This window comes from Trichoderma reesei (assembly GCF_000167675.1).
Source record: "Trichoderma reesei QM6a unplaced genomic scaffold TRIREscaffold_1, whole genome shotgun sequence".
NCBI classification, from domain to species: Eukaryota; Fungi; Ascomycota; class Sordariomycetes; order Hypocreales; family Hypocreaceae; genus Trichoderma; species Trichoderma reesei.
Window position 1 is genome coordinate 3,669,569 of NW_006711148.1, and position 12,922 is coordinate 3,682,490.

At 56.6% G+C, this 12,922-nt stretch overlaps 5 protein-coding genes across 5 annotated transcripts; 2 read left to right on the top strand and 3 right to left on the bottom strand.

Annotated features, from left to right (window-relative positions):
- Window positions 1-49: 49 nt before the first annotated feature.
- TRIREDRAFT_44624 (uncharacterized protein) lies at window positions 50-1,608 on the bottom strand. The gene is made up of 3 exons (XM_006961045.1): window positions 800-1,608; window positions 410-675; window positions 50-349 (listed from the first exon to the last, which is right to left on the bottom strand). The coding sequence occupies exons 1-3, from the start codon at window positions 1,491-1,493 to the stop codon at window positions 221-223; spliced, it is 1,089 nt and encodes a 362-aa protein (XP_006961107.1). The 5' UTR covers window positions 1,494-1,608; the 3' UTR covers window positions 50-220.
- Window positions 1,609-2,363: 755 nt separating this feature from the next.
- Window positions 2,364-3,426, bottom strand: TRIREDRAFT_53123 (uncharacterized protein; the record flags this gene model as incomplete). The annotated part of the gene is made up of 2 exons (XM_006961859.1): window positions 2,364-2,950; window positions 3,066-3,426. The coding sequence occupies 2 exons, from the start codon at window positions 3,424-3,426 to the stop codon at window positions 2,364-2,366; spliced, it is 948 nt and encodes a 315-aa protein (XP_006961921.1).
- A 1,428-nt stretch (window positions 3,427-4,854) lies between these two features.
- Window positions 4,855-5,760, top strand: TRIREDRAFT_2200 (uncharacterized protein; the record flags this gene model as incomplete). Its single annotated transcript, XM_006960901.1, has 1 exon — window positions 4,855-5,760. One exon carries the CDS (start codon window positions 4,855-4,857, stop codon window positions 5,758-5,760), a length of 906 nt encoding a protein of 301 aa, XP_006960963.1.
- Window positions 5,761-5,972: 212 nt separating this feature from the next.
- On the bottom strand, window positions 5,973-7,811 carry TRIREDRAFT_44628 (kynureninase; the record flags this gene model as incomplete). Its single annotated transcript, XM_006961046.1, has 2 exons — window positions 5,973-7,320; window positions 7,562-7,811. The coding sequence occupies 2 exons, from the start codon at window positions 7,809-7,811 to the stop codon at window positions 6,077-6,079; spliced, it is 1,494 nt and encodes a 497-aa protein (XP_006961108.1). The 3' UTR covers window positions 5,973-6,076.
- Window positions 7,812-9,715: 1,904 nt separating this feature from the next.
- Window positions 9,716-11,068, top strand: TRIREDRAFT_54260 (uncharacterized protein; the record flags this gene model as incomplete). Its single annotated transcript, XM_006961432.1, has 2 exons — window positions 9,716-10,033; window positions 10,106-11,068. The coding sequence occupies 2 exons, from the start codon at window positions 9,716-9,718 to the stop codon at window positions 11,066-11,068; spliced, it is 1,281 nt and encodes a 426-aa protein (XP_006961494.1).
- Window positions 11,069-12,922: the final 1,854 nt, after the last annotated feature.

Sequence of the window (12,922 nt, forward strand, 5' to 3'; positions counted from 1 at the left end):
AACAACACAACAGGTTTTCTTCGCGTGGTGTTTGTGACGGGAGTGAATGATGCTGATGAACGGTCATGCATACCCCTTTTGGGCTTGTATAGAGGCCGCTTCATGGCTGAATAGCTCGACAAAAGAAGCAGACTTGACATTTCATCAAGGTAGTTGTTTCCGAACAATTGCACGCATTCAAGTGAAAAAAATAGCATCCCGTTATTGCCCGCTCCCTTCATCACAACCTGTACGCCTCCTTGGCCGTGCCGCCAAAGATCATGGCCCGATCCTCATCGCTCAGCGTCGCCATCCAGCACATTTTTTCCACCACCTCCCTCCACTTGGGCCACGCCTCATCCTCCTCCTCCTCATCCTGCCCATCGTCCTCGGCAGCATCCTTCTTCTTCTTCTTCGTTTCCAAGCCGACGGTGCAGACGGGCCAGTCGCTGGCAAACATGAGGCGGCGGGGCCCAAAGGTGGCGAGGACGACGCCGAGCCAGGGCAGCAGGGACTGGAAGAGGTGGGAGGGATCCCGCTGGGAGCGCAGGGCGGGCGTCATCTCGGCGAAGGCGCCGGAGAGCTTCATGTATGTGCGGGAGCATTTGCCGAGGGAGAAGATGGCGGTGCGCCAGGCGGTGAAGGAGGGGTCGGAGGAGACGTTGTAGATTGTGAGGTCTGGCTTGCAGAGGTGGTCTGGCGGTATATGAATAAACACATTTGTTTGGTGTGATTAGCTTTAGGTTATGGACTAGATTTTTTGGGGTTGAAATATGTTTGAGGGAGGGGGGGAAAAGGGGGATAGAGAGAGAGAACTGACTGATGATGAACGTCACCTTCTCGTCGTCGGGGACACCCTCATGGGCGCGGCCAATCATCTCGACCGTCTCCTCGAGCTGCTTCCTGCCACGACGGTGCTGGTCGATGCCGACTTCAAAGGAGAAGCCGCGCTTGCCCAGGTACTTGAGCCCCTCGATGAACTTGTCCTGGAGCATGGTGCCGTGGGGCTTGTCCTGCAGGAGATACCTAAACCCCTTGATCTTGGGCCAAGCCTCGCCGGCCTCGTCCTGCACCCTGGCGAGGTACTGCTCGAGAATGGCCTCGCCGGCGGGGAGCGGCGCCCAGGGGACGATGGCGAGACACAGGTGCTTGTCCTCGGGCGTGTGGCCCTCGCCGGGGAGGGGCGTGCCGAGGGCGACGCGCTTGAGCCAGCGGACTTCGCGCAGGGGCCCGTCCCAGGCGGCGTCGAGGTCGGAGGGGGAGGAGGATGGGGAGAGGATGGCTTCGAGATCGTGCTTGCGGTCGGTCTCGACGAAGACGAAGCCCAGGAGGGACGGGGCGGAGCGGGCGGCGTGCTTGAACTGGTCGACGGAGAATTGGCCCGAGAGCGGGTGGTCGGGGGTGCACCAGGCGAGGTTGGGGACTTCGGATTCGGGGTAGATGTGGATGTGGGAGTCGATGATGGGGAGGAGGAGGCGGGTTTCTTGGGAGGAGGAGGAGGAGGAGGAGGACATGATGGCGGTGATGGTGGTGGTGGTGATGGTGATGGTGATGAAAGAAACTGGTTTGAATGGAGGAGAGGGGAGTTAATGAGAAGATGACGAGGATCAAGAGGTGAGAGGAACGAAAGGGTGACCGCGAGACGAGATGGACGCGATCGGACCCCGGTGATGCAACTGGTCACATCGACAGCTCCATCACCGACCGACTTTGAGAAGCTACCTACCTATTTACTCCCCCCTTGGTCCCCTATTTTCAACCCGAATCTCTCATGCCTATTTTACCCCGCCATACTAGAGAAGCAGCAAGATGGGGTCCAAGGTGGGGGGGAAGAGAGAAAGTGGGGAGCATATCAGCAGCCAGGAATAGCTATCAAAAAGTGTTTGGCAGGTGAAAAGAAAGGACAAATGTGTGCATTGAGATGCTGTAGTTTCTGGAGATGCAGTGTCACTGTTATCTGGATGGATTGGCCCGAGGAGCCGGACGTTGTGATGGGATTGGAGTTGGAGGTGTTGTTGAGTGGAGGTGAGATTTGGCTACTACTAGTAGGAGGAGATAGCAGGAGATGGTGGTGGATGGTGGCTGGACGTTGGGGTTTTGGAGGGGACGCTAGGATGGGAATAAGGCGACGGGTATTTATTTAGATGGATGATGAGTAGGTAGGTACATGTATGTATGTATGTATATATGTAAGTATGGAGAGTAGCAATGTGAGTGTTAGATGCTTGGAGATTCAGATGGATATATAGGGGTGGTGGTGGTGGTGGTGGATAGAGATGACTTGAAGCTGGTCATGATGTCGCAAACACGCTGATGATACCTATGTATATATATAATACCCATTCTCTCGTCCAAGTCTAGATCTAGGTATATCACAGCATCAATCACAGAGCATTCTCAAACTCGACCAACCCTCCAACCGCCGCATCCACCTCGCCATCCAGCTTCTTCGCATCCACGGCGCTCGGCAACGGCCTCCTGCTCCTCCCGCCGCCATACCCATAGTACTTTTGCAGCGCCGCCTTGATGCCCGCAATGCCCAGCTGCACGAGCGCCCAGTCCGCCCTGCTGAAGCGCGTCTGCAGCTCCTGCGCCTCGCGGAGCCTGCCCTCGTCGTACAGCCGCAGCATGTGCGCGTGCGCCTTGGGCAGCAGGTTGGCCGTCGCCGCAATCACGCCGTGGGAGCCGCCGACGAGGCCGTGCAGGAAGAAGTCCGTCTTGCCCGCAAAGGCCGCAAAGGGCCGGCCGATGCGCGGGTCGTGGGCGACGCGCTGCAGCTTGCCCATGTTGCCGCAGGTCAGCTTGCACCCGACAATGTTGGGGTTGGCGGCGGCCAGGTCGGCGATGAGGTCCGAGTCGAGGTCGATGCCGCCCGTGACGGCGGGGAAGTTGTAGAGCAGGACGGGGAGGGGCGAGGCGGCGGCGACGTCGTTGAAGAAGTTGAAGACGGTGGGCTTTTGCATCGCGGCGACTGCATTGCCGACGGACTCGGTGTGTCAGTTGCAGCATGTTCATCATGTGTTGATGATGAGGGAGATGATGATGATGACAATGACGGAGGGAAGATGGATTGGTATAGAACTCACCCCAGTAGCTGGGAGACAGCACCAGCGCATAGTCGGCGCCTGCGTCTTTCGCCTCGCGGCACAGCTGGATCGTCTCGCGCGTGCTCTGGGCGCCGCAGCCGGCGACAATGACGGCGCCCGGCTTGCCGTGCTGGTCCAGCACCTCGCGGGCCAGCCGCAGGACCTGCTGGCGCTCGTCGTGCAGCATGTGCATGGCCTCGCCGTTGGAGCCCTGGATGACGAGCCCGTCGACGCCGCCCTGGGCCAGGCGCGTCAGGTGCGCGCGGATGGCGTCGAGGTCGAGCGTCTCGTCGGGGTGGAAGAAGGCGACGGCGGGCACGTAGATGCCGCGGGGCGGGCAGGGGATGGACGAGGAAGCCATGGCGATGATGCTGGTTGGTGGTTTCTGGTGATGCTGCTGGTGATGCCCGGTTCAGGTGGTCTTGTGGTGGCTGATGCTGGCAGTGGTCAATGCCCTTTCAGCTGGCTTCTGTCTCTGCTCTCGTATCTGTAAAAGATGAACAGCTGGATGCGAAGAGGAATGAACCTATTGTTGTCGAATCGTGATGCTTCCCCTCGGCGCAAGATATCCCACTGATTCCCACCCGATTGCGGAGAAGCAATGGAGGTGCTAAAAAAACACACCATATTCCCACAGCATCTCCTCTTACTTCCCCTCACACCCAGGTAGCAGTAAGCACTGAAGAGCGGATAATTATCCTACAATCTCGACCTGCCAAGCATCTGCGAGTTGGCTCATCTTTCTCCCGCTCCAATTGCCGATGACGATCGTGGTCGGGAAATATGAGTGAGTTGCCATTCAATTTGCGATTATGAGCGTGAGAATAGATGCGGTTTTCTCGGTCCGCAAATCGAGCTTGGTTTGTAATGGCTTCATACCCCGCTGACGGAGACGGAGCTCGACTTCCGTCGGTGTCTGACCTGAACAGACCAAATCATTGATGACTGAATCTCCATGAGATTGAAGGTGAAGGTAAAAAGCTGTCGTGGGCGAATGACGGCTGATTTGATTTGGTCGGGTCAGTCATAAGGTACCTAAGGTACAAGTACTGATGAAGACGGGACTCAGGCGGCATTATGTCATCATCGTTCTCATCGCCGAAGCCATCTCCGTCCCTGATAGAAACAAATTTGGTAATCACGCAGGCCACCTGAAAGATAACTATCGGCGTTAAGACAACACTTGGCGCCGTCCAGTGACGCCTCTCGACGCGCCTGCGGACATAAGGTGATGGCACCATATGTGAATCAACGGAGAGGGTTAGTCGAAGAAACCCCCGGAACGGTTCGGCCGCTCGAGCTGAAGGCCGAAAATCAGTGGGGCCGGTCCTTTTCGGTCGAGGGTAAACGCCGAAGAGCTGAGATGGCGATAAGGCTGGATGATTGATGCCTTTCTCTTGGAGGATCATTCGATCTTGAGTCGTGTTTTTGACGAAGGTGTGGATTCCGAGATTATTTTTGAAATGATTCAAAGATGGAGGTTGAGTGTTGGGGAATGATGGATATAAAAAGGGGGAGAGCTGGCTGGCGCTGTTGTGGTGCTTCAATTGACTTACACCCGCAACACCATCACCAACACCATCATCATCACCGATACATAGCACCGTGATACCTGGACCGTTTCTTATTATATAACAACACACTCTCAGCACAACAAATAACAACAAGATCAGCCTCCACTACAGTAACGTTGTACACCCAATTACGTCCAGTACAACGCAACAACACAAATCACCACCAAGATCACCCACATCATCATCACCCCCCCCTTTGACCCTTTGACCCAACAATGCCCCCCGTCTGGTTCATCACGGCCGCCTCCTCCGGCTTCGGCCACGCAATCGCCCTCTCCGCCCTCCGCCGCGGCCACACCGTCGTCGCCACCGCCCGCAACCCATCCCGCATCGCGGACCTCGCCGCCGCCGGCGCCCACACGCTCCCCTACGACGTGACGGCGCCCCTCCCCGTCGCCAGGGACCTCGCCGAGCAGGTCTTTGCGCAGCACGGCCGCGTCGACTACCTGATCAACGCGGCGGGCTACATCCTCGAGGGTTCGATCGAGGAGGCGAGTCCCGAGGAGGTGCTGGCGAGCTTCGACACGAATGTGTTTGGGGCGATGAGGACGATTCAGGCGTTTCTGCCGCATATGCGCGCTCAGCCTGTTGCTGGGGAGAATGAGGGAAGAGGAGAAGGAGGAGGAGTCAGGGGCGTGGTGGCCACGTTTGGGAGCCTGGGCAGCTGGAGGGGGTCGCCGAGTGCGGGCGTGTACGCCATGACGAAGTGGGCGTGTTCTGCACTCGCCGAGACGCTTGCCCTCGAGCTGGAGCCGTTTCGGATCAAGGCGACGGTCATTGAGCCGGGGTACTTTCGCACGGGGTTCCTGAACCCCGGCACGAGGGTGTCGACGAGGGCGAGGCTTGAGGCGTATGAGGACGAGGGCACGCCGACGGGGAGGGCGAGGAGGGGGCTTGTTGCCACGGATGGGAGGCAGCTCGGGGATGTGAACAAGGGGGCCGAGGTGGTTGTTGATGTGTTGACGGGGACGGGGGTGGCCAAGGGGAGGGATTTGCCTGTGAGGGTGGTGCTGGGGAGTGATGCGGAGGGGGTTGTGAGGAATAAGATGGCGGAGACGGGGAGGATCTTGGATGAGTGGAGGGAGGTGATTCGAAGCACGGATTCTCCTCTTGAGGAGTAGGGGGGTTTGGGTGTTGTAATGGAGGGGGCTACTACTTCCTTAATGAGGATGCGGTATAAGTGGTATGAGTAGTATTTAACAGATTGGGGGGAACAGGCTGGTGATGGGGACCAAGGGAAGCAATATAATAGGATAGACGGCGTGGAATTAAAGGATATGTTCATGAAATCAGAATCTACCTTTGAATGATGCAAACTGTCATTGATATCATACCCAATCCCATCCAATAGCCCGGTCCCATGCATCTTCATATCCCACGTAAACTCGAGTCACGCTATCAAAGGACTAAACACCTCGCTTTTTCCGAAACCCTCGCTCAAAGACCCAACGCGCCGCGCAGAATCTGCATAAACCGCCACACGTCCTCGAACCGGCTGTAGAGCGGCACCGGCGCCACGCGCAGCACGTCGGGCTTGCGCTTGTCGCACATGACGCCGTTGCGCTCGAGCGCCTCCGCGATGCCGTCCAGCAGGCCCTCGCGCAGCAGGATGCTCAGCTGCGTGCCGCGCCGGGCCGGGTCCCGCGGCGTGATGATGGTGAAGAAGGGCGTGCCGGCCTCGGCGTTGATCTGGTCCAGCAGGTGCTCGGCGTAGGCCGTCAGCACCAGGGCCTTGGACCGCAGCTCGCGCATGCTCGTCTTGTTGAAGACGGACAGCGCCGCGGAGACGGCGGCCAGGTCCAGCGCCGACGGGTTCGACGCCTGGAAGCCGGCGGCGCCCGGGGTCGGCACGAACGTGTTGGCCATGTTGAAGCGCACGCGCTTGTCGCCGCCGTACCAGCCGGCCAGGCGGGGGCGGTATGTAGGCGCCTCGGTGTCGCCGTCGCCGCTGTATTCCACCTTGCCGTGCCGCTCATGCACAAAGGCTCCCGCGGTGGCGCCGGGCCCGGCGTTGATGTACTTGTAGGTGCACCAGCAGGCAAAGTCGACGTCCCAGTCGTGCAGCTTGAGCTCCACGTTGCCGGCGGCGTGGGCGAGGTCCCAGCCGACGACGATGCCGCGCTCCTTGGCGTAGGCGGTGATTCGCGGGATGTCGAAGAACTGGCCCGAGTAGTACTGGATGCCGGGCAGCAGCAGCAGCGCCGTGGAGTCGGCGTGGGCGTCGATGGTGGCCAGCACCTTTTCCGTCGAGATGACGTAGCCCTGGTCGGGCTCGATCTTGACCATGCTCTGCGCCGGGTCGCGGCCGTGCCACACGATCTGGCTCTCGATGGCGTAGTGGTCGCTGGGGAAGGGCTTCCACTCCAGGATCACCTTGTGCCGCCTGTCGTCGGGCCGGTAGAAGCTGGCCATGAGCATGTGCAGGTTGACCGTCAGCGTGCCCATGTAGACAATCTCGCTGGGGGACGCGCCAACCAGGTCCGCCGACTTGTTGGCGCAGTCCTCGGCCATGTCCTGCCACTGCACCAGGGGCGAGGCGGCCATGTCGGTGAAGTGGCCGTTGACGCCCACCGACGCCCACGTCTCGAGCTGGGCGTGAACGTACTCGCGGACGGCCTTTGGCTGCGCGCCCAGCGAGTTGCCCACAAAGTAGATGCCTTGCTCGTCGTCTCCAGACCCAGCTCCAGCTCCAGCTACAGCTCCAGCATCAGCTGCTCTTGCACCGGCTCCATTGACACCGTTGGTGCCGCTATTCACCTGTCCTGCAACGTCCAATTAGCAGCCGCGACGAGACGTAGCCTTTAATATAACTAGTAGAACGATGAAAGGGTTGTTGTTGGGTCTTGATTTTTCTTGGTTTCTTCTTGCTTTTTTTCCCTTATCTCGCGCTCTTCCTTCGTTCGGCCCCTGAAGCCATTTCACAGATAGAGAGTGAGAGTGTGTGTGTATGTGTATGTGTGTATGAGGCTTGCTTGCCCTGCTTACCAGGAATGGTGCCGTCCAACGCTCGCTTTTTCAGCGACGCCTTGGTGGGCAGGATGAACTCGTCGCGCAGGTGCCGGATCGAGTCCTGAGAGTCGAGGCTCTGGGCAAACTGCAGCGAGTTTGCGTCCTGCGGAAACTCGGGCGGGGCGCCGCTGCGAAGACGCTCGACAAAGGCCTTGAGGCTCATCTTGCGGGTGTGGAACCTGTTGATGCTGTTGATGCGGTTGATGCTGAAGACGGGAGTGATGAGGATGGTGAAGCTGGATGAAAAGAGCGCACGTCTGGACAAGACTCGGGAGGTGGGAGGAGGCAGCAGTCTGGACAGCAGCGGCATCAAGGGAGGCAACTTTCTCTCACAGGGTTCTCTCACTCTCTCTCACTCTTTTTCTCTCTCAGAGTGAGTCTGTAGTCGCCTCTCCTCTCTCTCTCTCAGTCTCTCTCCAAGTCCTTTGAAGGTGGCGCTCTTGGTTCTCTTAATCAGCACCGGCTTAATTAATCCTCCTCCTCCAAGCGGCTGCATGTCATGCATTTTCCTTTCCTTTTTGCTTGTCCCGCGTCGTTCCGCGTCCTGCCGCACCCCCCCTGGCTTATCGATTGCAGAATTACCCAATCTGGAAGAGCCGCATGACGGCAACCAGGGATCAGAAGCCGGCTGCAAATCCGCACTTCCGTCTTTGACGTTCCTTCTTCCGAACTTCCGAGGCCGAAGAGCCGCACCTCGATGTTGTTTCTCTCGAAGTCGAAATCAATTACGGTGAGATTATCTTGGATATATATGGGACTTGCATAATGTCATGAGGACATCATTTGGACTCATCGAGATGCACAGACAGGAGGTGACAGAAGCGAAAACTGCACAGATGCCTAACGACCTCTTCGAACGCACAGACTGGTCAAGGTCTAGCTGGTATGGAATATGTAGATGCATGCTCGCTAGGTACTGGGTTCTCTAGGACATTCCAGTGTAATTAGGCCTCATGACATGCCGTTGGAATCACCCGCAGCGTGTTCATATGATTGAGAGGGCTTCTTTAGCAGAACCCGCGCCTGTTTGTCTGGGGATGCCTACCAACAGATCTCACGAAACATCTCACGGTGAGCGTTTTACAAGGCCAGCTCCTGAGGGCCATGTAAGTCCTAATGTCATCGTTGAAATCAAGGTTTTCCGCAGCTACATGAACCAGTACTGTTTATGAACCTAATAAATCATGCCTGTAACTATAGTTGTTCCGTAGAGGCAGGCTCACCAGACAATGATCCAGCGGAAGCACTGTGGTGCTCGTCGCATGTAGGGGCGGAATGCACCGTGTAAGACCGAGTCCCTCTGCTCGTCCTCGGCCCATCCCTCTTCCCAAGGATCCGAATCTGAACGGCTGCTTCGTCTCGCAATCTCGAAATCCAAGCCATCTCCAATAGAAAGCACTCCGCTCCAAAGGATCCCGATCCCAATCCGTCACCTCTCCAACAACCTCCCCAATTTGACTTGCGGCGTCTAATCGGCCCAACCTTGTCGATTCGTCCCCCCGGGCCAACCCCGACCCTTTCCTCCTCGCACGGCGCTAGGCCAGCCTCTAGTCGCTCTTGATGGAAAGACGGAGCTTCGGATGCAAACGCGCGGATCAGAGGGAAACTGGAAGTACACGCCCGTCTAGATGCAGCCCACGATCCGGGCTCCCTCTCTTTCTACCTTGCATTGCCCTGTGGCGCTCCGTACTCCGTAGAATGAACGGGGCTCATGATGGATTTTTGGTAACGAGGATCACTATCCTCGAACAATGTCCAGTGTCCACATGGCGTGATGCGATGCTTCCCTATTTGCTGATTCCCTTTGCCTGCAAGCATCTCTTGCTCCCCAACTCCACGATTTCCAACTAACAGCCGCCTCCTCGGGACATCATATAACACGCCAAAGCGTCCTGTTCTAAGCGGATCCAGGTTCCAAGGAGCTTCAAGCCAGGACCATACTAGAGAAAGGAGCACCGCCATCCCTGTACTTTCCGGTTCATTCTGTGTCCTCCGAGGTGCTTTTCCAGTCAAAGTGCACACCGAAAAGTGGCCTTCACAAAAGGCTTCATATCAGCAGCACTCATCATGTCGCCTCACGCGCTTTTGGAAGAGACATTGGGTCTTGAACCGACAGACCTGGCCAAGTTTGCCGTCTCACGGAATGCCTTCCTTCCCGAGGAGAACCTCCCCAAGATGCTTTCAGACTCATACTATGAGCCGTGGGAACTCGTTGCGCACAACTTGCCCGAGCTCACCGAAGCTGGTCGCATCCGTGACGCCATCAGACAACTTCCCATGCTGTCGACAGATCGCTTGCAGTCTGAAGCCGAGTGGCGCAGAGCCTATGTTATCTTGTCATTTTTTGCAAACGCATACATCTGGGGAGGAGATATACCTGAACAGGTACGACTGGCGTTCCCCAACCGTCGTGGACTGAGGCTCGTCTTGCTTGATGCTAACTCACCTCATCAATAGATTCTGCCACCGACATTGACCGTCCCTTTCCTTCGCATCTCGGCCCATCTGGAGCTGCCTCCCACTCTGACCTATGCCGGCGCCAACCTCTGGAACTTCCACTGTGAGGGAGACGATTTTGCCGACGTCGAGAAGCTCAGCACTCTGCTATCCTTTACCGGAACCGAGTCCGAGTCGTGGTTCCTTCTCATCAGCGTCGCCATGGAGGCCAAGGCCGCCTCCATCATCCCAACCATGACCCGTGCCATCGAGGCCATCAAGACCCACGACTACCAGGTCATCATCAAGGCGCTGGAAGAGCTCAGCACGCACATTGAAGAAGTTGGCATCCTCCTGGAGCGGATGCACGAGCGATGCGACCCCATGACCTTCTACCACCAGATTCGGCCATTCCTAGCCGGCACCATGAACATGGAGGCTGCTGGCCTGCCCAAGGGTGTCTTCTACGACGAGGGGGACGGCAGAGGAGAGTGGAGGAAGCTCAGGGGCGGGAGCAACGGCCAGAGCTCGCTCATCATGTTCTGGGACATTGTCCTCGGCATCGAGCACAAGGGCCACTCGGAGAGCAAGCGGAGCTTCCACGAAGAGATGAGAGACTACATGCCTGGCCCCCACGCGAGGTTCCTCGTGCACGTGGCTCGTCTGGGCAGCATCCGCCAGCTCGCGCTCGATCTCGAGGACTCCGAAGGCGAGGCAGAGCAGCGCCTGAGAAAGGCCTACACTGTAGCCACGGAAACGTTGACCAAGTTCCGGCAGAAGCACCTTGGCATCGTGACGCGGTACATCCTCATCCCGTCCAAGCAGCCGTGGACCGGTTCGACCCGCAAGAACCTGGCGAGCTCCTCGTTGGAAAAGAAGGGAGAGCACCTGACCGGCACGGGAGGATCCCAGCTCATCCCGTTCTTGAAGCAGACAAAAGACGAGACTCGGTTTGCGGGGATGCTGATGGACTCGAAGCCTTGACCATTATTTGTTTCAACATCTGGGAGTTTTCACTTGTTTGTATACCCACAGGCGTTTGGAGGCGTCATGAAATCTCTTTTTTTGTCTTCGTTCTTTTTGCAGGGAGACAGCGGGTGATTTAGAATGGGGCTTTTGGATATACACCCATTTTCTAGAGCAAGACGATACCTAAGCGATATCAGATGGCGAATACCTACCTATAGAGGAGGACAGCGGGTGGCTTTGAGAGCACCTGGCCGTATATAGAGGCATCGACTAGTATATATCTTAGTTCTGACGAGACTACCTAATCTTCGTACATACTAGTACCACAATCCAGCATCTCTTCATGTCGAGAGGAAGCCCGTAGAAGAAATTGAGGTGACGTTGATACCCACACTTGCCACATCAGCCGTACATGTGCCTTATCAACACGAGAACGGCAGCATCTCCATCAGCTTGCACATGCAAAAGAGGCCTAGGTAGTATGACTCAGTCGAGTGAAACGAGCCAGAAGCCCCTCAGTGGCGCTGTGGAAGGACTCATACGATGAGTCTTCAAGGTTCAATTTCCGAGACGTAAACGATGATACAAAGGCATTGCAGGAACTTGGAGGTGGAGCTGCGATTATCAGTCGAGTCTTTCAGCTGCAACCTGCGTCTGGTGATCGACTTGCTCGCTCTGCTCCAGCATATGAATGAACCGTGTAAATCAGTACTAATAATAATATAGCATCAGCCAATGCTTGGACTGGCCACGATCCAGAGCCCGATATGCACGTCAACGCATCAAATCAGAGGCCGAATCTGCACGTCCAAAGTGGCGCCTCTGCAAAAACCTGCGGGGATCCATTGAGGCGGGCTTTGATGGGACAAGATGGGACAAGATGGGACAAGATGCCCCGCCTTGACACTGGAAGAGTTCAATACCTACAGGCGGTCCCTTTAGTGCTCTCGACCGCTGGGAGCAGCTGCCACAGCGCTCGCCAGCTAGCGCATCACAGCGCCTGACGCAAAGAAGCGGTGACGATCGCTTGATAGGTAGTGGTGACTTTTTTTTTTTTTCTTAGCGATTTTCTCTCTGATTTTTTATCGCGGCATTGGGTCCAGGCTCGGTCTCGAATCGGCTTAGCCTCCTCTCCATCTTTCTGCGTCCGCGAATCAGAGGCCAGACCCCACCTTGAACTTGAATCATCCTAAGAAAGAAAGAAAAAAAGTGAAAGTTAATGGCAATGCGATGAAGTTTTGGCAGGAGGTACCTGACACGCCGTACTCCTCTCGCGGGGCCATCAAAACTTTTTTTTTCTTAGGTAGCTGGCTCTTCTTCCTCTTCTCCCTCTCCTCTGCTGCATCACCAGCACAAGCTTCCAATCCAGACAACGAAGTCGCCCTATAGCCCAGGATCCCTAGAGCAAGAAGCCCCCCAGTCAGAAACTTCGTCGAGCCACAATGCCTTCGGCCGTCGCTGAGCTGTAAACGCCCACTGCGGGCCGTGCCCATCACGGCTCGCAGTCCAGCAGTTCCAACGTGCCCAAAACCCAGTTATCAATCCCCGTCGACGAAAGCTTCTCAACAGGTTCTTTTCCCGCTCTCGAGCTCGGATGCTCTTCGAAAAGCCTGTCTCTGAATCACGAATCCTGCCAGTTGCCCGCGTATAGGGCCTTCAACGTCTCAATTGCTGGAAGAAAAGTTTTCAACAAATCATCCTTTTGACAGCTAACCCTTTCCCTGGAATCCCCCATCTACAACCAGTAACACTCTACAATTGTCATCTCATACGGCCATACACTTGTTCTGTTCGATACAAAGGCTCAATAGCAAGCATTCAGAAGCTATAGACCGCATCTGTATTGCATCGAACCGGCCAGCTCCGCTT